The following is a 26,243-nucleotide window of genomic DNA, read 5'->3' on the forward strand; positions in this document are numbered from 1 at the left end:
CGGCAAAAACTCAAATGGACACCGTGGGGCCCTCAATAAATATTTGTCCCCTGCGGGAATGAGTCAGGGAAAGGAAGGGGGGCGTGTTTGAAAGTCCATCCTAGGTCTGTGGACCACACCTCGGCAGTGACTCCCAATAAAGCTCTCCCTGCCCGCCCGGTGACTGTCACAGGCGAAGGAGCCATGCCCAGGTACACGGTGCACGTTCGAGGAGAGTGGCTCGCCGTGCCCTGCCAGGACGCGCAGCTCACGGTGGGCTGGCTGGGCCGGGAGGCTGTGCGGCGGTACATCAAGAACAAGCCCGACAATGGTGGCTTCGCCTCGGTGGACGACGCCCGCTTCCTCGTGCGCCGCTGCAAAGGCCTGGGCCTGCTGGACAATGAGGACCCACTGGACGTGGCCCTGGAGGACAACGAGTTCGTGGAAGTAGGTGAGTGGCTGGAGGGGAGGGGACGCAAAGCATGCAGCCGGGCATCGTCGGGAGAGACGGTCCCTGTCCTTCCTGTGTATAGGCGGTGTGTGCTCAGTCACTCAGTCCTGTCTGACTCTTTGCAACCCCATGGACTGTAGCCCGCCAGTTTCCTCTGTCCATAGGATTCTCCAGACACGAATACTGGAGTGGGTTGCCATGCCCTCCTCCAGAGGATCTACTCTGGTGAAAATGCATGCTGCCTGAGCATCTTAAATTCTCAAACACCCTTGTGAGGAAGGCAGTATTCTGATCTACCTTTTACAGTGAGGTAGCAGACTCAGAAAGGAGGAGAGTTACTTACTAATAGCAAAGACTAGATCTGAACTCAAGACTGCAGGGCTAAAGACCTTTGCTTACTGGATCATTTTCAAAGTCCCTTTGCTCTTCAAAAGAACCTACCAGATAGGAGGCCAGTAGCATCATTTTAAAACCAAGTTAAATCAATTTTGTTTAACAAAACTGTCAAACACTAAGATAAATAGGTTTAAATATTAAATCTATTAAATGCATTGCAAATACTAAATATTAAAAGTATTATATATTGAAACAATAGATTTAAAACAAAATAAACAAAAGATTTAAAACAAAATGGAAGTGGAGACTGAATCTTGAACTTTCATTTAAACCTTTTCATGCATGTTTACATCTCTGACTTTTTGCTGTCTGAAAGCATCTGAAGTTGTTTTAAAGCGGTCATTTCTATAGAACTTGAAGGTAATTGAAGAGCTCTTTTCTTGGTTTACTGGTAATGCCAAATGTGACTCTGGGTTATGATTCATAAGAGTATCTCTTGCACTCTTGTTTCAGTTATAGAAGGAGATGCTATGTCTCCCGACTTCATTCCCTCGCAGCCAGAAGGAGTTTACTTGTATCCTTTCCTGCAGGCTCCTTGGTCTGCTCTGGGGGCCCCTCCCACCACTGATGGGGCTGGGGGCTTTTCCATATTCCCCAGTATTATCCTTTACCTGACTTCAGATACAGCAAATACCGGGAACCCGAGAAGGTAAGTTTCAAACCACTTCCTTTCTGTTAAGAAAATTAAGTCCCTCCCTCTCCTCATTTAAGTGGGGGAGGGCTAGCAAAATTCATGAGCAAAACATAACCCATGAGGACAGGGCATTATCCAGCTCTGTGTAACAGGGAAAGACATTTTGCTTTTCCATTTATTATTTTTAACCTATTTACTTTTGGCTGTGCTGGGTCTTCATTGCTGCACAGGGCTTTCTCTAGTTGCAGTGAGCAGGGGCTTCTCATTGTGGTGGCTTCTCTTCTTGCAGAGCACGGCTCTAGGCATGTGGGCTTTAGTAGTTGTGGCAGGTGGATTTAGTCGACCTATGGGATGTGGAATCTTCCCAGACCAGGGATCGAACCTTTGTCCCCTGCATTAGCAGGTGGATTCCTAACCTCTGGAGACCACCATGGAAGTCCTGCTTTTTGATTTCTAATTTTTCTTCCTTAACCTCCTCTTCAGCAAGCTGTCTTTTCAACTACCATATTCATGTTTCATAGTAGTGATAAAATCTCTGAAGTGCCACAGCTTGATTCTCCTCGACGCTTCCCTGCTCTTTTGTTTGAGCAACTAAGCTGTTCATGCTCACGGAGATCCCCTTCTTTTTGTGCAGTACATTGCCTTAGATGGGGACAGTCTGACCACAGAGGACCTGGTCAGCTTGGGCAAGGGATGCTACAAAATCAAGGTATGCTGAATAGAGGGGGATGATGTCCTAACCTTTCTTGCTGCCCATGTAAGTCTTCAACATATTCAGCTCTGTCCAATGTCTTCCTAGCTTACCCCCACTGCTGAAAAGAGGGTGCAAAAATCCAGGGAAGTCATAGACAGAATCGTGGAAGAAAAAACTGGTATCTTTTTCTCTTTGTGTTACATATTTCTTTTTACAGACTTAAAAAATGCAGCCTGTGTCCAATTGTATGATGTCTGTTTTTTATTCTAGTTGTTTACGGCATTACTACGGGTTTTGGGAAATTTGCCAGAACTGTAATTCCCATCAGTAAACTCGAGTAAGTTTGATTCACTCCCCACCAAAGACACACACATTCACATGAATTCGATTCACTCCCCACCAAACACACACAAACTCTCATCTTAGAGACTCCTTTCAACAATGGAAATAATTAATACTTGCTCCAATTTACAGACAAGGAGGGTGAGGCTCAGGTTAACACACACGAGTTGACGTAGAGAATACAGACTTGCTGGTTTCTTCCATTGCTCTATCATGCCTTAATCTGTCCCTCCAAAGATTTGACTATTTTCCCTTCATTTTCCCAGCTGAGAGGGGTTTCTTCACTTTGTCTTCTAGGGAGCTCCAGTTCAACCTAGTACGTTCACATTCTTCAGGTAACTCATTCCAAATGTCCAGTGCCGCCTAGGTTTTGTTTGATTTGATGAATGAAGTGCAGTCAGCCCTCAGTATCTCTAGGTTCTTACATTCACAGGTTGAATGATTCAGCCAGTCTCAGTTGTTGGTTGAATACACAAATAAGGAATCTACAGGTGCTAAGGGCAGACTGTACTATGTTGCTTTACATAAGGGGGCAGGGGGTGGGAGGAGCTGAGGGGAGGGAAGGGGCGGGGCTGGAACCCTGCAGGGATACCTAGGGATGACCATACAGCACAGTATCAGACATCCTGTATCAGCCACCAGCAGCTAGCCCATTCCAAAGAGTAGGTGCCATTTCTGCTGCCAAGGAGGGAAGAAGAGCATCAGACATGATATCCTTTCAACTGAATCCCAGAAAAAGGAATGGGCTAGATGGAAGAATAGAATTGGGATGAGGAGCATGAATACGGTCATGCCAAAAGAGTGGTGCAGTCAGGGGACAAAATTACAGCTGGAACTCAGGGATGAGTGGATCTGGATGTGGTGAGAAGGGAAACTGTCAAGAATTGCCTCCCATCAGACTGCAGGAGACCTTGTGTGAGAAGACTAGACACCATTCCAAAGGTGTTGGGGAGGGCGCAGGCTCACTGAAGCTTCCAAGGAAGAGAACTGGGGAGGCAAAACTGGAGTCTCACATTTGTCTGGAAGATGAGACCTGAAGAAGTGGGACAATCAGAAGGGGAGGCAGGGCAACTACCTGAACCAAGACCTGGAGAGCAATTTGAGGTGGAGGTGGCTGGGAGGAGGGGGATTTTGTTTATCTTAGAGATAACATCAGTTCTGTTTTGTAGGTGTTGGAAAACCACTAAGCCCTGAGAGATGCCGGATGCTCTTGGCTTTAAGGATCAATGTCTTAGCCAAAGGATACAGTGGCATTTCCCTGGAGACTCTCAAACAAGTTATCGAAGTATTTAATGGTAATGCAATGGATCCCCAAATGACCCTCCATGCAGGCTGGGTGGGTACCACAGGCAGACTTGATTGACAGGGTGGTGAGATATTGGTGAGATAAGACATAAACTAATGATGATGAGTGGGAAGTGGGCTTGGCAAGAAGGAAGATAGCTATATGGGGGCAGAAGGTGGGGGGCGGGCAGGGGCAGAGACTCTTACTCCTGTCAACTTACATCCTTCTCTATCAGAACAAACCCCTTAAGTTCAGAGCTGGAGAGAACACTTGATTCAGTGATGCTCGAACGCAGTTAGAGAAGTTATTCAGATCATCTGGGAAACATGATGATTCCTGGATGTCCATCCCAAAGACCAATTCAGTACTCTGGTTGGTGCCTGGGAATCTGAACTCTTCATGCTCCCCAAGTGGTGGGATTGCCAGACTTAAAAATAACTGAAATTCAGCCTCTTCCAAAGGTAGAACAGAAATATAGAGATGAAAGGCTCGTTTGTGATCACGTAGTGGTCTAGTGATAAGAGAAAAAGCAATTCGACTCTTTGGGGCTTGCTTCTTGGGAAAATTCCAGTGTGGAGACAAGATGTGACATGCTTGGGAGGCCAAGCCTGTTCCTTCCCACAGATAAGGATAAGCATTCTAGGTCAGTGGGGGCTCAGGGACCTGTAGGGTGAAGGAGTGGGCGCAGAAGCAGGGCTGGGCAATCACATAGCACAAAGGACGTGAGAGATTTCCCATGCTGTAGGCACAAGTGACCTATGAATGCCAACCAGTGAACAGTGATTTGAATGAAAAATCTATAGCATACAAGGCTGTGCTGAAGAGACCAGCAGTGATTTCAACACCTATTTCTACTCCCGACTCTAAGCCTAAAATCCCAGATAGTCCAGCTTCAGCCGTGAATCCACCTATGCTTTATGGGTGAGCCTAAGGCACCTCTGGGTCCTAGAATTCTGAGAATTCCCCAGGGTGAACTATGGCCTGGAAGCTGACCTACGGATGGCACGGCTTCATCCCACTGACATCACTTAGCAGTTGTAAAAACCATTGCTATCAGTAGTCTGAATTTACCTTGGAAATATAGCCTTTTTGTTTGTTTGTTTTAGTAAATTAATGGGAATTTCCCTTTTAATGGAGATTCCCTCATAGCTCAGTCGGTAAAGAATCTGCCTGCAATGCAGGAGACCAGGATTCAATTCCTGGGTCGGGAAGATCCCCTGGAGAAGGAAATGGCAATCCACTCCAATATTCTTGCCTGGAAAATCCCATGGACAGAGGAGCCTGGTGGGCTACAGTCCATGGGGTGGCAAGAGACAGACACGACTTAGCGACTAAATCACCACCAATGGGAATTTCATCTAAAACAATACATGTGCCTTTAGAAGTGGTGGTAAGCTGGTTGACTAGGTGACCAGGAATCAGGCAGAAAAGCAGAGATTAAGTTGCCCATGACTTTACCTCCCCCAAAGAACCCCTGTTAACACCCTAGTGCACTTTATCCTTCTAGAACAATTTGTAAAACAATTTTAAAATTTTATTTATTTTTGGTGGCATTGGGTCTTTGTTGCTTTCAGTGGGCTTTTTCTAGCTGCAGGGAGTGGGGGCTACTCTCCAGTTGCAGTGCACGGGCTTCTCCCTGTTGAAGAAGTGGTGGCTTCTCTCGTTGCAGAGCACAGGCTCTAGGCACACCGGCTTCAGTAGTTGCAGCACATGGGCTCAGTAGTTGGGGCTCATGGGCTTAATTGCTCTGTCGCATGTGGAATCTTCCTGGACCAGAGACCAATTCTATGTCCCCTGCATTGGCAGGCAAATTCTTAACCACTGGACCACCAGGGAAATTCTGTATTACTTTTTTAATGTAATAAACATTTCAGTTCAGCTCAGTTGCTCAGTCATGTCTGACTCTTTGAGACCCCATGGACTGCAGCACACCTGGCTTTCCTGTCCATCACCAACTCACGAAGCTTGCTCAAACTCATGTCCATAAACATTTACTTGATTTCAAATAGTCTCCAATAGGTTTTAATGCCTACACACACCATTTGGTTCAATGGAATTCTCTTAGCTTCCTCTATAGCACATTTTTTACTTTTTGCTCCTAGAAATAAGGTGGCAATGAACAACAGCTAGTTCCTGATCACATCTTTAAGATACATTGCTAAAAATTCCAGAAATTTCTAGGTCAGATTAAAACATGTACAGTAACAGTAAACAAAGGGGCAGAGGACCCAGGGGCAGAGAAGGAAGAACGGAAGAGATGGTCATTGTGGGATACATGTTCCAGATCACCTTTCTTCTAGGCATTCTGATTTTAATTCTTTGTGTATAGCGTTCTCCCGACCCCTTCATACAGCACATCTGAGCATGTCCTGGCCAAAGCCTGTTATCTTTCCATTGTCCTTAGAATAGAGTCTAAACTTAGAGTGGCTTATGGAGAAGACTTTGCTACCAGGAGGGTCTGCCTTCCCATCTTCTTTCTCTCCCTCACCTCTTTCTTTCTGCAGCAGCTCAGCCAGGTCCCTTAAGCATTACCTGTCTTTCCCTGGGTGTCTATGCCATTTGTGATCCTCAATCTTTTGGGATAGGTTGGTCTCAGTGTCAAAGTGAGGCTGGCTAGAATGAAGTACTCTTGAAGTAACCAGTGTCTCCTTTCCTCCCAGCCTCCTGCCTGCCATATGTTCCGGAGAAAGGAACTGTTGGTGCCAGTGGAGACCTTGCCCCACTCTCTCATCTTGCTCTTGGGCTGATTGGTGAAGGGAAGATGTGGTCTCCAAAGAGCGGCTGGGCTGATGCTAAATACGTAAGACTAATAATAGCTTCTGTGGCAGTCATTTCCCCAGGATGGATACCAGGTAGACTTCCGTGTTTTCTAGCACTTCATCTTTTCAGCAGCCTGATGACAAAGCATTCCCACTCTATGGCTGTGATAACTGAAGCTTAGAAGTATAGACTGAGTCAGGAGCTCAGCCTTAGTGCAGTGTGTGTGCACGCTTAGTCACTCAGTTGTGTCTGACTCTTTGTGACTCCATGGCCTGTAACCCGCCAGGCTCCTCTGTCCATGGGGGTTCTCCAGACAAGAATACTGGAGTGGGTGCCATGCCCTCCTCCAGGGGATCTTCCCAACCCAAGGATTGAACCCAGGTCTCCCGCACCGCAGGTAGATTCTTTACCACCTGAGCCACCAGGGAAGCCCCTTAGTGCACTATAGGCGTCCAACTAAGCTATACTCTTAGCTTCCCTACACAACCGTCAGCCTCCTGGACTTGGTGATCACCTTGGTAAAAAGGTAAAGCTGCTAGTGTTCACTGCAGGAACTTCTTCTGCACCTCATACACTCCCAGTGCCTATCCAGGAGGTCACACGTTGTTGGAGGTTTAGCTAGTTGCTGGTCTAATGTGTACAGAGCTGTGGATCATGGCCCTGATACAAGGCCCCTGGAAAGGAGACTCCATATCCCCCCACACCCAAGCTGTCATCCTGGTGGTCAGTCAGAAGGGCCTGGGTTTGACAAAGCTTTAAAATTTCCTTTATCTATACATTCATTGAGGCTTTCCTGCTGGCTCAGATGGTCAAGAATCTGCCAGCTGTGGGAGGTGTGGGTTTGGTCCCTGGGTTGTCAGAGCAGCCCAAATAACTGTTTGAAGTGTCATCTCTGACCTTTTGCTGGGAGGTCCCCTAACACTGAGTCCAGGGACAGAGGCCCAAGGAGGAAGAAGTCAAGAGAACAGGTGGTCTTTCTAAGGGTTTGAGTTCCAGATCACCTTCCTTCTTTACACACTAATCTTGATTATTTCTCTACATCCAGCATCCCCCTCAACTGCCTTCACACAGCAATTCTGACCATGTCCTGGCCAAAACTTGTCATTTTTCTCATTGTCCTTAGGATGATGTTTAAAATGAAAGTGGCCTACAAGAGTCTTGACATATTATTGCCATATTGCCACACCCCCAGCCACCCGAATCCTTCCCCACCAACACTGCACATCACAGAAGCTAGAGGTGCCCTGCAGCTGGAGCATGCTGTGTCCGAGGTGGAGGGGCCAGTCATGTCCACCCTTCTCTTCCTGTTTCTGCTAAGCCCTCTGAGAAACTTCCTTCTCTGCTCTTCTGCTTCTTTTCCCTATACCCTACCACTGCCAAGTTCCTTTTGCCCCTCCTGTGTGCTCCCCCAGCATCTTATGTGACTATTTTCCACTGGACCTTACCCACTTCCTACCTCCTGGAGCACTTAACCTATGTGCTATGACTGTATTTGCCTAAGACTGTATTTAACCTATGACTGTATTTGCCCTTGAACTTGTCTGTCTCCATTTTTCCTACCCTCAGACCCACATCCAGGACAGAATTAGACATGCGACTGGTATTTTAATAAGCTGTGAAAATGATTGTGGTACCTCTGTCTTCCTTCTTCCCTGCTGCTCCTTCCCTAGAAGAATCTTAACCTAGTGACTGCTTTCACTTCTTTTATTTCAGAGGAAGATTATTCTGCCCATTTCCTCTGAGGATTTTGTGTCTATCTCTTAGGCCATACACTCCGCTCTTCACTGGTGGTCACACATATGCCATACAAGTGAGAAGCCCTGCTCTGATAGCGTGAGGTTCTGCTGGTGTTCAGATAAGTAGGATGAGGGTGGAGGACTTTAGGTCAAGCTCTAGAGGCCAGGGAGTGTGGGCAGAGTTAGGAACCAGCCTTGGAGCATCTGCATCTGGATGTACACATGTGCTCAGAAGCAGCAGTTAAAAAAAAAAAAGTGAATCACTAAAGTGCAAACTGAATGCAAAGGGCCTAGAACCCAATATTCAGGATTGATTTTGTATACACTAGCCTCTGATAATTTTAGGTACAAAAGTTATTCAAAAGCTAAGTCTGCTTGCAGACTAAAGAACAGAACTAGAGAATAGATCAGCGAAGATGAACAGAGCAAATTTACGTAGGTCTAATCTTTTAGAAGACAGACCTTTGAGCTTACTTTTATTAGATTCTACATGAAGTTAGAAATATGCTGGTATTTCATTTGATACCCATTTTCACTGTTTAAATCATTCTACAGGTCCTCGCAGCTCATGGATTGAAGCCAATTGTTTTGAAACCAAAAGAGGTAAGAGACTCAAGGAAAAGTTGTTCCTTTTAACAAATCATTATGCGCTACTTTTAGTCTCAATATCAGCCTCACTGGTTTCTTAAACATAGCCTCCATGTTTGCTTAAGTTTGGAGAAGGCAATGGCATCCCACTCCAGTACTCTTGCCTGGAAAATCCCATGGATGGAGGAGCCTGGTAGGCTGCAGTCCACGGGGTGGCTAAGAGTCAGACATGACTGAGCAACTTCACTTTCACTTTTCACTTTCATGCATTGGAGAAGGAAATGGCAACCCACTCCAGTGTTCTTGCTTGGAAAGTCCCAGGGACGGGGGAGCCTGGTGGGCTGCCGTCTATGGGGTGGCACAGATTCGGACACGACTGAAGTGACTTAGCAGCAGCAGCAGTTGCTTAAGTTGGTCACTGAAGAAAGGGTTCTCCCTTATTTACTGAAAAGCCTCTCCAGTACAGAGATGCTCAGGGATTCTTTTACAGGAGAACTTAAACTTCTAATCAGGATCTGTAAGGATCCCTGAATGATACTGTAAACCAACATCACTTAGGATGCTCTAAGAGCCTCAGATCAGAAATTTTTCAAGGTGTCTTATCTGTAATGATGAGAACTTGAAATACAGCATAATGAAGAGCTAAAGGTTTTATATGCTGTCTACATTGGAACTCCACTGCTGCTTCATGACAGGGAAACTATTCACAGCTATTCCATTTGCCAAATTTTATATGATGACACTCATCCTTGAGTAGTTCAACAAGCATGACCGCCCTGCACTTTAGAAACCATGAATCAACATCATTCAGCTGAAGGCAAATTTTCATCATAGGAAAGCGAAAGCAGTGCTTGTTACAACAAAAAGCATTAGGAAATGTCTCTTGCATCACCCGAAGGGTCTGGCGCTCATCAATGGGACGCAGATGATCACCTCGCTCGGCTGTGAGGCTGTGGAGAGAGCCGGTGCCATCGCTCGGCAAGCTGACATAGTGGCAGCCTTGACCCTCGAGGTTCTCAAGGGCACCACCAAAGCCTTCGATACTGGTCAGCATGGTTCTACTGTTTGTTTGCTATTCATTCAGCCAGAGCTGGGTGGGGGTGGGATGGGATGGTCAAGGTCTTTGGACATGGGGGTGGCGGGGGTAGATGGTGGGGAAGAAGAAAATCCAAGTGCCTGTGGATTCGCAGGACTGCTGCAGTTTCATCTCAGTTATGCCACACTTGATCCTTGAAACAACCACGTTTCACAGACAAATGTTGACCCAGAGAGTTACGTGACCTGCCCCAGACCACCAGCTCTGATTCCCATCAAACTACTTGTTGTCTTAAGGATCTGTTGGCAGGATTTGAGAATTGGCGTGGAATTACAGCTAGTGCCCATTAGAAAATCGGGAGAGAAAAATTGTACAAGTGATAGCTTTTCTAGACTTTGAAGGACTCTCCACTCTTATATGTAGAAGGACCAAAAAAAAAAAAAAAACCTGTCTAAAAATGACTTAATTAAACTAGGCCACTGAACTCCCTTCTGTTATGAGCCTAAATCTTTTCAGGGTAGGCCCAGTGTCTTGAGTTGAGTTCCCTGGGGGCTCAACTCATAGTTTGCATTCAGATTTTTAAAGTAGAAAGAATAAAGTCAATACAGAAAATCTTGCTTTTGGAGTTAAGTTTCTAATTCTGAGCAATAGTTAAGGAGCCCTGGGGCTTTTCAGGACCAGGTCAGCACAGTGGACGGTCCTGTGCCAGTGATGGTAGTTCACTCAATATAAGAACTGCTCAGACTTTTCCTCCTTCATCAATTCTAGACATTCATGCTGTTCGCCCTCATCGTGGGCAAGTTGAAGTTGCTTTTCGGTTTCGGTCCCTCTTGGACTCGGATCACCACCCATCTGAAATAGCAGGTCTGGAAATGCCTACTTGAACTTATTTGCTTTTGAAAATAATTGCAAAGAATTGCTAACATGCCCCTTGCCATCCCCTCTACCTTTTCCGTAGAAAGTCACAGGTTCTGCGATCGTGTTCAAGATGCATACACCTTGCGCTGCTGTCCACAGGTAGACAAAAAACCTGACAAGTTTCTATTCTTTCTCCCAATTTGAGATAGCGATAGAAAGAGAGGAAGGTGTCAGGAAGTTGTGTAATGTTAATGGTAATCCAGATTTCTTTACGGCCTCTATTAAAAATGATGTATATCATATATACCCCCATTTGTCCAATTATTATGAAGTCTCTCTTCTCTATGGTAAGTTGCTTGTTTCCCTTTGAATTGCTTTGCTCAACCACCCTGTAGAGAAGTTCAACAGACAGCTTGTTGTTTAGGTTTAGTGCCCTAAGTTTAAAAAATTCTAAAAAATTCTTATTAATAATATCATCCTAACCAGTCAATGGAGTTTTACTGGTTCTCCCTATTAGAACTTCCAGGGATATATCGGAAAATCCAACCACAATTCGAGGGCATATCCATGATTAGATCTATCTGCACTTAACAGGCAGACATAAACCATTGTAAATGAATCTGTGAGTCTTAACTTTAACTTTAAACTGTAGTGAGGCAACGTGTATTGCAGATGTTATAACTCATTTGCAAATAGAAATTAGTAGGATAAGGAGCTAACCTCATCTCAAGACTGAGACAGTATTTCAGGCTGTACCAAGTTCCAAGCCATAGTGTACTGAAGAATTCTCCATAGAATAAATTAAATGAACATGATTTAATGAAACTTAATTTTTTATTTTCATTTCATTTTATGCTCTTTTCCTTCTTCTCAACAAGTTCGGTTCTAGCTCAGCTAGACTGAAAAATGTCTGTGGGGAATGATTGACATATGAGCTCTACAGTAAGAATAAATTCCAGTTTAAACGTTCTTACTGTTCTAATAAGAATATCAGACTATGTGACAGGCACCAGACTCAGTGTCTTCCATGAATTAACTCATTTGATATTGTCTTTTAGGTCCATGGTGTGGTGAATGACACAATAGCATTTGTGAAGAACATCATAACCACGGAAATTAACAGTGCAACAGATAACCCTGTATCTTTTAACTGCTTACTAAGCTGTAATTACAGAATTTCAGCTGGTAATTTTAAGATCTGATGAAGATCTTAAAATTGTATAACCTCTCTGGTTCTCCATTTCATAGACTAAATGCCTGGGCTCTGAGGTTAAATGCCTCTATCAGCTGTAGATCTGAGCTGATAAGTGGCAGAAACAGGTCTGTGAACCTTGCCTCAGGTTTGGAGTCTAACAGGCTGTGCTTCCAAAACTGATGGATGAAAGATTAAAGGGGATATTTCCAGCATCAGCTGAAGGGTTTCACGAAGGCATTTGCCCTAAAACCCATTGCTGAGGTTGTTGGTAGAAGGATGAAGACCTACATCACAAGTGTGATTGTGGAGACCCTGAGTACCATGGCATTTATAGAAGCCTTTCTGGGGTTCAGTGATACTTTGGTGTACTACACAGAAGCCTTTTAACATTTACCTAAGTATTGATCAGAGTTATGACTTTCCCCATCCTGAGTTTATTTCTGATGTGGTGAGTGAGTGCTAAGTCACTTCAGTTGTGTCCGACTCTTTGCGACCCAATGGATTATAGCCCACGAGGCTGTCCATGGGATTCTCCATGGCAAGAATACTGGAGAGGGTTGCCATACCCTCCTCCAGGGGATCTTCCTGACCCATGAAGAAGCCACATCTCTTATGTCTCCTGCATCGGAAGGCCGGTTCTTTACCACTAGTGCCACTTTACTCAAATCAGTGTTCCCATGTTTGTACAGAGAAGTGTAAGAATGCCTCCATGTCTTAAGGATGGAGCGCTCCTTTCCTTCACAGTATGGGTTTCTCAGCGCCACCTTGTTTTTGCTACAAAATGTTCTGTGTTGACTTAGTTCCTTATAATTTGATGTGATCAGTCAGGAGTCATACTGGCAAAGTCATCACAGAGACAGCACTGCCTTTAAAGACCATCCAACCCCTTAGGAATCTATTTCTTCTCCCTCACGTCTGCCTCAGTTCTTAACATTGGAGAAAGTACTGATGAGCAGCCCTGAGAGCCGTGCACAGCCCGGGCTAGCAGACAGCAGTTGTGTGAGGCTTCTCACTAGACCTGTTCAGTGTGGCTTCTCCGACATGCTTACTTCAGGCTGGGTTCTGTTTTGTTTCGTGTACCTTTATATCCCTGTATGTCAACACCTACTTGTGCAAAGACTCTCCTTATCTCCACCCTGGCTTTTTACAAGGGCTGCCACCTCAATGTTAAAAATGAGCGATTAGGGAGAGACTTATGCTCCAAGTTTTCAGCAAGTGTTATGCAGAAGCCTTAACCGATTTTGAAAGATGGTCTTTGCCAGCAGGGGAGAGACTATTTCTGGAGGAAACTTCCATGGTGAATATGCAGCCAAAGTAAGCTTTTCAGAATTGCTCCTAACCTGACCCTGAAAGCATATCCCAACATGCGTGAAAGCATTAGTCACTCCCTCAGTCATGTCCAACTCTTTGCGACCCCATGGACTGTACCCTGCCAGGCTCCTCTGTCCATGCAATTCTCCAGCCAAGAATACTGTGGTGGGTTGCCATTTCCTTCATCTGGGGATCTTCCCGACCAGGAATCAAACCTGCATCTCTTATGTCTCCTGCATTGGTAGCAGCTTCTTTACCACTAGCGCCACCTGGGAAGCCCATATTCCAGTATAGGCCAACCTAATTGAGACACTCTTTCAGGCCCTGGACTATTTGGCCATTGGTGTCCATGAACTTGCCGCAATTAGTGAAAGAAGAATTGAAAGGCTCTGCAACCCCTCCCTTAGCGAGCTGCCTGCCTTCCTGGTGGCTGAAGGTGGTCTGAATTCTGGATTCATGATAGCCCACTGCACCTCTGCAGCCCTGGGTAAGGACCCTGCCTTTTGACCAGAATTCAAGTCCATCCATTTATGGGTCTTTCCATTTTACCTGAAAGTTTCACATTCTGTCTTTGAATGAGATCTAACTTTTCCACCACCTCTATGTGCATCCTACCTCTCTCAATACAAAAGCATGTTTCGAGAAAAAATATAAAATAAAACCTAAGCAACATTATACTGAAATGTAATAATACACTAATGAGGTTGTAAATAGGGAGGTTTTCATGATTTCTCTGTAGGAAGCAATGTGATACCACATGTGAACTTCCTTTTTGTGGCTTTTCCCCTAATCTCAATTTGAAGAATATCAGAAGGAAAAAGACAAAGATGTTTATAGCTACTGGTGAAACTTTTACTAAAAACATAAGGATGTGATTAAACACACAAAAATGCTTATAAGAAGCAAGATGCCCTCTATGAAAACTGAGCTGGAAAATAGCAGACTTCTGATTCAAGACTGTAAGGGACAGAAAAATAACATCAGAACAGGACCTGGCACAAAGGGCTTTACTTATATTTACTCCCTTAATTGTCAAACAATACCAAGAGGCAGGTACTATTATTTCCTCTTTCACAGATGGATATTTGAAGATCCAAGAAGGTAAAGAACGTACCCAATATTGCACAGCTACTAAGAAATAAGGCAGAGTTCAAACCCACTAATTTTGGCTCCCAAATCTATGCTCAGACTTCAATTAATGAAGATTTCATTTTGATCAATACTTAATCCTATAATATCATTGCCAAATTTAGCAAACAGAAATGCAGGATGCACTTAATATAAATTTATTGAAGTTAAATTTGAATTATTCAGCACATTATTTGTTACTAAAAATTATTTTTTTATCTGAAATTCAAATTTAACTAAGCATCTGCAATTTTTTTGGCAAGCCTACCCAACAGGCAGGATAGCATGGCAGTTCAGTAAGAGCATAGCCTCGGGGTCTGAATCCTGTCTCCACCCATTTATCAGCAATTTGATGTGGAGCAAGTCTCTTAATCCTGTTGACCCTTAGTTTACTCCTGTGTAAAATGGGGGTGAAAAACCTACCTAATAGGGCTGTTCTGAGGAGTAAATGAATTAATGCATGGAAAGCCTTGGAACTATGTCTGGCATACCGTAAGCACTAAATATTAGTTGTTACTATTATTCCTCACCACTTTTTCAGCTAAGTCTCACACTTAGACTCAACACAGCTAACAAAGAGCCACTGAATTCATCTTCTGTCCAGTATCTTCTATCTGCTCACTTACTTCCTTACTAAAAAAATCCCTTTAAAAGGCAGTGACCTTTCATATTAACACGCATGCATGCTAAGTCGCTTCGGCCATGGCCAACTCTTTGAAAACCTATGAACTGCAGCCTGCCAGGCTTTTCTGTCCATGGGATTCTCCAGGCAAGTACACTGGGGTGGGTTGCTATGCCATCCTCTAGGGAATCTTCCTGATCTGGGGATTGAACCTTCATCTCTTATGTATCCTGCATTGGCAGGCAGGTTCTTTACCACTAGCACCACCTGGGAAGCCCCCACATTAACATGGTGGGGTGGTCATTGATTTTTAGAGAATGTTGTGAAGTTGGGGCGTCTCCTTTGAATGTGTTTCGCTGCCCTAGCTGTTTGAAGTTGCTTGGCTTGCTCTCATTATAATTAAACTAGTGGTTTTCTTTTTTTTTTTTCTGGCCACTTGTAAGTTACCTTTCTAAACAAGCTCCACCAAACCAGGTGATTCATATTGCAGTGCTGAAACCTGAACGTTCTGGGCAAAATAGGATGAGTGAATCACTATAGTTTGTACTGGATTATCCCTGGATACCCTATAGCATAGAAAAGAACTCAAAGCTGCTCTCATAGGTCATAAAGAAAAGTGGGGGAAAAACTCTTGACTTGGACATTTACTGGCTTCTGAAGCTGGGGAGAAGGAACTCTGTATTCTAGGTCCTTGGTGCTTAAGTTATAGTCCCCGGCCAAAAATACAGCCATCACCTGGGAATTTGTTAGAACAGCAGATTCAGGCCCCACCTGAAATGCAACATTCGCACTTAAACAAGGCCGAGCGACTCACACGCAATCAAGTTTGAAAGACAGAAACCTAGGCCCAACTCTAGACTTCCCCCCACATCTCCAAGACATCCCCAGCTGTCATCGAGCCCTTGCTTAAACTGAGTACATCCACTTATGTCATCATTGGACAGTTTCAATTTTAAATCTTCTTGCTCAAGGTCTGTGGGTCCAGCCTCAACCTACAAATGCCATCCCACCTCGTCTGCTGACATAACCAGATTCTCCTCCAAGTCCTGGAAATGACCATCACTTCTTTTTTCGCTTAGTCTCCCTGGCATGCCAAATGCTTGCAGTATTTTCAGCTTTGCTTTGTAATATGAGGGTTCCCTTCCCAGTCCCATCTCAGAACTCCCTACAATTTTAAGAGTCCCTCTTACTTTGAGGGGGAAAAAAAAACCCACATGACTTCCTTTTCCCAAAGTAACTTTGGAACATCTAGTTCTTTGATAATGACCATGAACTCCTGGAGAGGGTATCCCGCACTGAGGAGCACTTTGGGGAGCCATGTGTCATTGGCACATTTTTCTATTAGGAACAAAAATATGTTCCTAACTTAGTTTCTGGCCTCTTGCAGTTTCTGAGAACAAGGCTCTGTGCCACCCCTCGTCCGTGGATTCTCTCTCCACCAGCGCTGCCACGGAGGATCACGTTTCCATGGGAGGATGGGCAGCAAGGAAGGCCCTCAGGGTCATTGAGCATGTGGAGCAAGGTAATCCCAGCCAGCTGGAATGCAGGCCTCACTGATGACCTAGAGCTCCTAGGTGCCAATGGTCCTCAGAATGGAATCCCCATCAGAACATCAGTATCACCTGGGAACCCAGGGCCTGCCCCAGACTTGCTGACTCAGAAACTCTGAGACCAAAACAATCTGCACTTAACAAGCCCTATAGGTGATTTTGATGCTGGCTGAAGATTAAGAATCCATATTTTCTGGCTAAGCCAGTTCATCAGTTGGCTTTTTTAAAAAAAATGAAATAATTTTAAAACATTCAGAAGTGGAGAGATTAGTACCATAAACCTTCATATACACCTCACTCTAATTCAACAGTTAATACATTATACTTCATTTCTTAAAAAAATTTCTCATTTTCAAGCCGATCCCTGTCATCGTGTTTTCTTCCTGCACGCTCTCTCTCTCAAATACAAACGTTTGCTTTCTTACCCACTGCCATTATCACATCCAACAAAAATCAACAATAAGTCTTGGTATCATCGAGTACATATTCAAATTTGCCCAATTATTTCAGTGTCTTTCCAGTGTTTGTTCAAACCAAGATTCGAGACCCACTCTTTAAATTTAGTGGTCAAGGTTTTAAGCTTCTTTTCATTTACTCCCCCTTTTTTTTAAAAAAATTCATGTCATTGACTAGTTTGAAAACCAGCTTAGTTTTCTGAGAGACTGACATTCTTGATTTACCTGTGAGCGTGCTTGTGGTGGTACATTTGTTCTGTCCCGTTTCTTGTGGGTTGCGGTTGGTCCTAAAGACTTGACAAGATTTAGCTCCAGCAGTTTTTGGCAAAGATAGTTCACAGGTGGGGCAATGTTGGGTCAAAGTATTCCAGCCTTCTTAATCACTGCTTGTTTGTTTCTTAAAGAGAAACTGCCTTCCTTTAGGCATTGTTCTCTAAATTCCTCAATCTTTGCAACTGTATTGGAAGCAATTGGCTGACAAAATAGCATTATTTTAAGATAAATGTAAGAGAGTTGAGTATCCTTTTTTGGGGGGCGGGCAACAGTTCTATTGAGGTATAATTCATATACTATACAATTCACCCATCTAACTTGTACAGCTCAGTGGGTTTTAGTAGAGCTGTGAATATACTCAGAGTTGTGAGTCGACACCACAGTCAACGTTATAACATTTTCATCATTCCAGAAAGAAACCTTGCACCCTTTATCCATCACTCTCTCATCCTCCCTATGTGGTCTTGTTGGGAGCCTTTGAAATTGAAGGTTTAAAATAGACATTAGAGAAACAGTTCCGTGGCAACCAAAGATTTATCTGCTCATTCACTGACTCCTTCAGTCTTCTGATGAAGGTGTATGTGCCAGGTATTTCAGGCCATAGGGAACAGCAAGACTGAAGACAAATGGAAATTTACACAAGGGTGGAAATAGGAAACAGAGGTTATCCATCTTGATCAGCTTAAGGGAGAAGGAGAAAGCTGATTTACCTGGGTAGTCCTCCCCTTCTCAGCATTAAAGATGCAGCTGAAGGGTTAGAAAAGTAGATTTAAAATGGTATACAAATACCAAGGCAGCTTCATTCTGCCGATAGGCTGAAAACCAACTATCCGTTAGTTGGCTGGCAGCTTGCGTGGGGTTTATACCCCTCAAGCTTGGAGTCACAGTCTAACCAGCCATCCCCTGTCCTTCCTTGTTTCAGTGTTGGCCATCGAGCTTCTTGCAGCCTGCCAGGGCATAGAGTTCCTCCGCCCCTTGAAAACCACCACTCCACTGGAGAAGGTCTATGACCTGGTGCGCTCTGTTGTGAGGTAAAACCAAACAGATCCCTGGAAAGTGATACCATTTCAGAACTGTGGACCCTGGCAGCGGTTAACGTTGGCTGATGGTGTGACGTGCTTTCTCTGCAGGCCCTGGATAAAAGATCGCTTCATGGCCCCAGACATCGAGGCAGCGCACAGGCTGCTCGTAGAGCAGAAGGTAAGCGGGCTGCCTGCCTTGTTTTTTAGTTTGGGGTCTTTAAGAGGGAGCAGGGTTTCCCTGGTGGCTCAGTTGGTAAAGAATCCACCTGCAATACAGGAGACCCATGTTCGTTCCCTGGGTTGGGAAGATTCTCCTGGAGAAGGAAATGGCAACACATTCCAGTATTCTTGCCTGGAAATCCCGTGGACAGAGGAGCCTGTTGGGCTACAGTCCATGGGGTTACAAGAGTCAGAGATGACTTTGTGACTAAATCACCCCACCACAAGGGGAAGCAGGGTGGGGGTGGGGAGTAGAGAAACATTCTCTTATTCTTCTGTTTCCTGGCTATTTCTTGGAAGTGAACCAAAAGGTACTCATGCAACTTTTAAGGCCACTAAGAAGCTATTTGACAAACTCACAAATGCCCCATGTTGCATCCAAACATTGACTGTCTAAGAATTAGGAGCTGAAATGAATTTTAAATAGAATTTTGGGACAAGTATTCATGGGGAGAAAATAAGATGAAAGTTCATAGATTCCTCCTCACCAAGAAGGTTCTCTTTTATTCAAAAGTACACTCTTTTTCTGTAATGCTGCCCCCACCTGGTCCAGCAACTGCACAGACCTGAAGGGAAAACAAACTTCCCGAGTTTTTATTCAAAGGGCTCTGGGTCTACCTCCTGCACTGGTGTGTCCTCCTCATCAGGCTGGGTGAGATACGGGTTCTCTTTACTGCTTCTTCCCTCTGGTTCCATTGACTACAGACTTGTCTAATTGGGACAGATGCCTAGAATGCAGACTCATTTTTAAAATATATTTTTAAAAGTTCTTTAAACCTTCTGCAGTAATTTGTAGCTATCATGTCCCTTAGAGTTGCTTGACTTCCTTTGGAACTATTGCTCTGCTCTTGAGAACAGTTTTTTCCTTTGACCTTCACTCCTGTCATTTGTAAGTGGTCCCCATACCCTTTGAGGGGGAATTTCCTCGCTTGCTGCCAGCTTTGGTGCTAGAAGAGAGCTCAGCCTTTTTTCAATTGAAATATGCTTGACATACATCATTATATTAGTGTACAATATGTTTTGATCTCTATATATATTGCAAAATGGTTATTACAGTTAGTTAACCTCCATTCAGTTCAGTTCGGTCCCTCAGTCATGTCTGACTCTTTGCGACCCCATGAATTGCAGCACGCCAGGCCTCCCTGTCTCGGAGAGGGCGATGGCACCCCACTCCAGTACTCTAGCCTGGAAAATCCCATGGACGGAGGAGCCAGGTGGGCTGCAGTTCATGGGGTCGCTAAGAGTCGGACACGACTGAGCGACTTCACTTTCACTTTTCACTTTCATGCATTGGAGAAGGAACTGGCAACACACTCCAGTGTTCTTGCCTGGAGAATCCCAGGGATGGGGGAGCCTGATGGGCTGCTGTCTATGGGGTCGCACAGAGTCGGACACGACTGAAGTGACTTAGCGGCAGCAGCAGGCCTCCCTGTCTATCACCAACTCCCAGAGTTCACTCAGACTCACGTCCATCGAGTCGGTGATGCCATCCAGCCATCTCATCCTCTGTCGTCCCCTTCTCCTCCTGCCCCCAATCCCTCCCAGCATCAGAGTCTTTTCCAATGAGTCAACTCTTCGCATGAAGTGGCCAAAGTACTGGAGTTTCAGCTTTAGCATCATTCCTTCCAAAGAAATCCCAGGACTGATCTCCTTTAGGATGGACTGGTTGGATCTCCTTGCAGTCCAAGGGACTCTCAAGAGTCTTCTCCAACACCACAGTTCAAAAGCATCAATTCTTCTGCACTCAGCTTTCTTCACAGTCCAACTTTCACATCCATACATGACCACTGGAAAAACCATAGCCTTGACTAGATGGACCTTTGTTGGTAAAGTAATGTCTCTGCTTTTCAATATGCTATCTAGATTGGTCATAACTTTTCTTCCAAGTAGTAAGCGTCTTTTAATATTACCACACAGTTATTTTTTTCTTGTGATAGGAACTTTTTAAGATCTGTTCTTTTAGCAAATTTCAAATATACAATACAGTATTATTAACTATAGTCACCAAGCTGTACATTGCATCTCCAGGATTTATTGATTTTATAAGCAGAAGTTTGTACCTTCTGACTACTGTCAAATCATTTCTTACCCACTCCTCCACCCTCTGCTTCTGGTAATCACCAACCTCTTCTCTGTATCTATGAGCTATTTTATTTTATTTTTTTAGATTCCACATACAAGTGAGATCATATGATATTTGTCTGACATTTCACTTATGATGACCTCAAGGTCCATCTGTGTTGTTGCAAATGGCAACAGCTCCTTATTTCTTATGGCTGAATAGTATTCCACTCTGTGTGTGTGTGTATCACAGTTTTTTTATCCATTCATTTGATGGTGAACACTTAGGTTGCTTCCTTGCCTTGGCTATTGTAAATAACACTGGAGTGAACATGGAAGTGCAGATATCTTTTCAAAGAGGTTAGCTTTTGAAACTGGAGAAGGAAATGGCATCTGACTCCAGTATTCTTGCCTGGAAAATTCCATGGACAGAGGAGCCTGGCGGGCTACAGTCCCTGGGGTCGCTTTCGAAAGAATACATTTTCTAAGGTAATACAAACAAATAGGAAATGCTCCTTTCCTATCAGGGGCAACCGAATAAAAAGCAGCTATCAGATCAGATCAGATCAGTCGCTCAGTCGTGTCCGACTCTTTGCGACCCCATGAATCGCATCTATAATATAAACTAAAAACTGGATCTTCATTTGAGAAGGTGTTATGCTTGAAAGGGAATAGTTGGCCGGTGGAGGTAAACCCTGAACAAGGCTATGAAGCTGTGCTTCTTGAACTGTAAAGAGCACGTGGCTTTCCCAGGGATCTTGTTAAGATGCAGAATCAGATTCAGCAGGTCTGCAGTAGGGCTGACATTCTGACTCGTCCCAGGTGATGCTGCTGGTGCAGGGGCCATGCTCTGAGGAACAAGGGTCCAAAGAACAGAGTGCATTGGTGCGGAAGTGGGGCAAAGAGGAGATCCACTGCCTCTTATCATTAAAGGCTTGCCTCAGAAAACACACAGTTCCACCCTTGGGTAACTTTCCTTAATTCCACCCATACTGAATCCTCTACGTTTTGTTTGTTCACTGGCTTGTTTTGCTTTAGAAGAGCAAACAGCTGAAAACCTTAATGTCACTTTAGAAACATTTTGAACTTTGTATTTTAAAAGCTGTTAAAGCAACCAAAAACGAATTGACAGGTCAAGTGTCAAATGGCTTATGATAAAAGCAAGCAAACAGTTGCTGTGTATCTAGTCAGGTAGAGATAATGCTTTGACTTCAGATAAAGTTGTTTATGCATGTGAAAACAATGTTGTCAATACTTTGCTCTGTCCTTGTGTCTCAGGTTTGGGAAGTAGCTGCACCATACATTGAAAAATACAGAATGGAGCATATTCCAGAATCAAGACCTGTTTCTCCAACAGCATTTTCACTGGAATTTCTGCACAAGAAATCTACCAAGATCCCAGAGTCTGAGGATCTTTAATGCTTTTTGTCATAAGTTAGCAGATTAGACAGCACTTAATTTTACAGTAAATAGTACTATGCTGAAGGAGAGACCTGAGAACTTTCTCAGGCGTATCAATCTGTTATATAGTTTGGGTCTTATAAAACCTGCTCTGGTTAGGCTGGTGATAATATTACATTTACTAAATCTAGTACTGTGTTCTTGTTGACCTGAGTTAGAGATGTAAACAGTGTTTCCAGGTTATAGCACTTTAATTATTTCTAAACGATATCTACAGGTCACTCATTCCTAAGGGTAAGAAGAGTAACCACAATTGTGTGGATGTTTGACTCTTGACATTAGATGAACTCAAATCTTGAAACAGATTGATGGCATTCTTTTCCAAAAACATAAGACTTCTGTGAATCTTTCTTTTGTTTTGGTTTTTGGTTGTTCTTTTTGTTTTTGCTTTGACAAGTTCTAGTTAACTTTGGTGGATTATACTAAGCCATGATATGATGAATGTTCCTTAATATGTCTTTGTAAACAACACTTTTTAAGTCATAATTTGTTCTCAAGCTGCTTTTTGTTTTATTATTTGAATTGTAGTAAAGAATAGTCAATTGGTCAACAAGAGATTCTGCGTCAAGGAGTTAAGGAATGAATAGAAAGATTGCTATTAGAGGGGTTCTCAATGAACTGTTTCATATTTATCAGATGTCACTATGCATATCAAAGAAATGATTCAGATGCTTAAACTGTAGTAGGAGGTTAGTGTTATTGCTGCCTTATTACGTGTTAGTACTTTGTTCATGTTCTTGTAATAACCTAGTATAAGAAGCCTCCTCATTTCACAGGTAAGGAATCTGATGTTTAGAAGTTAATCAACCCCCTCTCTGTGATGGTAATCATTAAAACAAGGCCCTGGTGAGAGAGATCAGATGGGCCTCAGGATGTTACTCAGTCTGTTCCCGCCCCACTGAAGAAGATACAGGACCTCTTGGGAAGGCTTAAGTGCAATTGTCCAAATGAAGGATGAATCTAATGACTTCTTGACTCCCTGAGGCTATGACTCTGCACCCTTCTGTGCAAACAGGAGCAAAGCCCTTTCCAAGTGCAGTGAAACCATGGCTGTAACGACTGCAGTTGGTCAAGGAAAGGGCAGACATGCTTGCCCGCTTTCCTACCTGATGACAGCCTAAAATGTGTCCAACATGGATTTCACAGCAGTTTTTCCTAATTGCAACCTGTCTACAGGAAAGGTGGAGAGAGAGGTACAAACCAAAATGTGCCGAGGAACCTGTAGACCTATAGAAAGGTGGTTCTTGATGCTGTTCTTTGCTGAAATGTGGACACAGGAATGAAGTTTATTCATTCTTATCCACAAGTTGCAGCAGAGCAAGTGAGCCCAGTGGTTTGACGGCTGTTTATCACTTTGCTGTGGGGTGTGCTGGTTGCCAGGACTGGTCCTCTGGGGCCCTTCGTTATTGAGTTTTCTATACAGATCTGTAACTGTGCCCTCAAGGGAATTTCAAGGTAAATGTGGAATAAACTAAGTCTTACTGTCTTATGTCATTGCTGTATTCTTAGATTTTTATAACAATGTATTTCACTTTCATGCATTGGAGAAGGAAACGGCAACCCACTCCAGTGTTCTTGCCTGGAGAATCCCAGGGATGGGGGAGCCCGGTGGGAGGCCGTCTATGGGGTCACACAGAGTCGGACACGACTGAAGCGACTTAGCAGCAGTAGCAGCATATTACCTCATCAGGGAAAGGTTATTCTAATTGCAGTTAATTACATTTGTGTAAGATTTTTGTCACTGAATGTTCACATGGTACAAAGTGTCTTTAGACAATGTGATTGATTTGGTAGACATTCTTTCTCTCTCTTTCCCACTGAGGAGCCCAGAAGAGCTGGAGGCATCGTGATTTTCATGCAGGTGAGCTCACCTGGGCTTCTTTACCTGCTCTCTTAGGGCAGCCAGAGAAAAAAACCGAAAGCACAAGGGCTTTTCAAGCTCCTTTTGTGCCACATTTGCTAATGTCCAGTTGGCCAAAGCAAGTCACGTGTCAAGCCCACATCAGTTTGGGAGAGTAACACATGAGGGCATGTGGTTTGGGGCTGTTGCTATAACAACCTGCCACATACATGAAACTCCACACATAACCTGAAAAATTCCAAAGAAGCTACTTTTCATTACTACTTAAAGCTGTGTCTCATTTCTGAACCTGGTCATTGAGTTATTTTTTATTAAAGCTTCTAATTATCTCATGAATAGCATGATCATTTTACACTTGGGAGTTTACTTTGGTTGAAGGTACTCATTTATTAAATGTAAACATTTAATGTTAACATTAACATTATACCAAAAAAAAAAAGAGTTGGAGGAAACTCATTTCAGCTCAGGGCACAGGCCTGGTTTGTCTCAAGATGGTCCCGTTCCCTCTACTGGGTGATTAGTTCAAGAGATATTAGGGGGGGTACAGCGTGGGCCAATGAAACAGAAGAATTTTACTGGAGGTGAGACAGGCCTGGGTCCTGGGACCCTTTGTGGCAGTACTGCAATGCTTATACCTGGACACACTTTTCTTGAACAATAAAATACAAAGAAACTACATGGGACTAAAATGAACCATATGCATAGTCAGTTGGGACAAATTCTGGACAAAAGCTGCAAAAAGATTAAAAAAAAAACCCAACTGCAACTTTTAAAGAGCCTGGAGCAAAAGAAGGAGGTTGCTAGCCAAAGCAGGGTACTGGACATGTCCCCTGCACCCACCACCACCTAAGCCACTCCTCTGGCCAACCTCTGGACACACCCCTACCCTCACTCCATATAAGGAACAAATTGCCCCCACCCCTCAGAGAGCCAGCGAACAGGGGACACTGCTGATTGTTCTCGCCCTCCCCCTCCCCGCAACCCCTGCTGCAACAGGAGCCCTAGTAAAACCCTGCCTGAATTTCTTGTCTGGCCTCTGGTCAATTTCCATCAGCTAAGGAGGCCAAGAACCCTGGTCAGTAACAGAGGCCTCTAGAAAACTCTTTCTCTCCTGAGAGCAGGCTTTCTCCCTGTCCTGCTTGACCTGAATGAGGAGGCACAGCCCCTCTGACTGTTGCTAGACTGCCACACCGGGGGGACCTAGCTTTGGGGTGTCCCCAACACTGTAAGACAGAGCAGGAGCGGGTGAAGGACTCTGGGGCTTCAGGGGTCCTGAACTGCTGGATAACCAGTCCTGAAGCCTGTCCTTCTTGTGAGCTTCCAAGGGGGAGCTAATAAGCTTCCTTGTTTTTCAAGCCATGGTCATATAGGGGTGTTCATATTTCACTGTGCCATTTTGAGAGCTTTCATCCAGACTTCTAGCACCTGATACCTCCTATTCTCTCCACCAAAGGACTTGGTTAAGGTGTCTTTCCTGAGTCCACTCACACAGCACATATCTGACTGTGTTGACTAAAACCGGATTCTTCTTTCTACAACAAACACTTGTCCTGGTCCTAACCTGGTCAAAAACTTGCAGTGGCCTCCCATGACTTTAAGAATGAAGTTCCAACGAGTGAGCCTGACATGCCAAGTCTCGTGAAAACTGAGTCAACGTTACAGTCCCAGTACCCACCTTGAGGAGGACTCAGACCCGCCCCCTCCTGAACACCCTCATGATCCCCTACCTTGGAGCCTTTCCTTCACATCAAAATCCTTCCAAGCTCCCAAGTTAAGGATGGCAATGCCCCTTTCCACCCATTCATGACACTGTTTCTTGTTACGTTTTATCTTTACTTCCCCATAAGCATCATCTTTTGACATCACATCCAGTCAGTTCAGTTGCTCAGTCATGTCCAACTCTTTGTGACCCCATGAACCACAGCACGCCAGGCCTCCCTGTCCATCACCAACTCCTGGAGTCCACCTAAACCCATGTCCATTGTGTTGGTGATGCCATCCAACCATCACATCCTCTGTCGTCCGCTTCTCCTCCTGCCCTCAATCTTTCCCAGCATCTGGGTCTTTTCAAACGAGTCAGCTCTCCGCATCAGGTGGCCAAAATATTGGAGTTTCAGCTTCAACATCAGTCCCTCCAATGAACACCCAGGACTGATCTCCTTTAGGATGGACTGGTTGGATCTCCTTGCAGTCCAAGGGACTCTCAAGAGTCTTCTCCAACACCACAGTTCAAAAGCATCAATTCTTCTGTGCTCAGCTTTCTTTATAGTTCAACTCTCACATCCATACATGACTACTGGGAAAACCATAGCCTTGACTAGACGGA

At 44.2% G+C, this 26,243-nt stretch overlaps 2 protein-coding genes across 5 annotated transcripts in view; one reads left to right on the forward strand and one right to left on the reverse strand.

Moving 5' to 3' along the window:
• The window catches only part of ELK3 (ETS transcription factor ELK3), a 266,287-nt gene extending 248,912 nt beyond the window's left edge, over positions 1 to 17,375 (reverse strand). For 3 of the 4 annotated variants that reach the window (XM_055576808.1, XM_055576857.1, XM_055576816.1), the window contains exon 1: positions 17,246 to 17,375. The gene's annotated coding sequence lies outside the window, so the exon portion shown is untranslated. The remainder of the gene's footprint in view (positions 1 to 17,245) is intronic. The other variant, XM_055576849.1, reaches the window with a different exon arrangement.
• HAL (histidine ammonia-lyase) lies at positions 169 to 23,545 on the forward strand. Its single transcript, XM_055576741.1, has 20 exons — positions 169 to 430; positions 1,280 to 1,340; positions 1,448 to 1,475; positions 2,095 to 2,169; positions 2,260 to 2,332; positions 2,425 to 2,491; positions 2,794 to 2,831; positions 3,666 to 3,791; positions 6,442 to 6,581; positions 8,833 to 8,880; positions 9,764 to 9,911; positions 10,670 to 10,765; positions 10,860 to 10,918; positions 11,818 to 11,898; positions 13,203 to 13,268; positions 13,587 to 13,752; positions 16,403 to 16,537; positions 18,216 to 18,324; positions 18,424 to 18,493; positions 21,874 to 23,545. The coding sequence occupies exons 1-20, from the start codon at positions 184 to 186 to the stop codon at positions 22,012 to 22,014; spliced, it is 1,974 nt and encodes a 657-aa protein (XP_055432716.1). The 5' UTR covers positions 169 to 183; the 3' UTR covers positions 22,015 to 23,545.
• The last annotated feature ends 2,698 nt before the right edge of the window (positions 23,546 to 26,243 follow it).

Source organism: Bubalus kerabau, chromosome 1 (genome assembly GCF_029407905.1).
Source record: "Bubalus kerabau isolate K-KA32 ecotype Philippines breed swamp buffalo chromosome 1, PCC_UOA_SB_1v2, whole genome shotgun sequence".
Taxonomy (NCBI): Eukaryota; Metazoa; Chordata; class Mammalia; order Artiodactyla; family Bovidae; genus Bubalus; species Bubalus kerabau.

What these genes read in the sequence shown, in the direction of transcription:
- HAL (XM_055576741.1), top strand. Translation starts at nt 184, where the DNA reads ATGCCCAGGTACACGGTGCACGTTCGAGGAGAGTGGCTCGCCGTGCCC. An exon ending in CAACGAGTTCGTGGAAGTAG is followed by an intron (nt 431 to 1,279) that starts GTGAGTGGCTGG and finishes CTCTTGTTTCAG; the next exon opens with TTATAGAAGGAGATGCTATG. An exon ending in AATCGTGGAAGAAAAAACTG is followed by an intron (nt 2,333 to 2,424) that starts GTATCTTTTTCT and finishes TTTTTATTCTAG; the next exon opens with TTGTTTACGGCATTACTACG.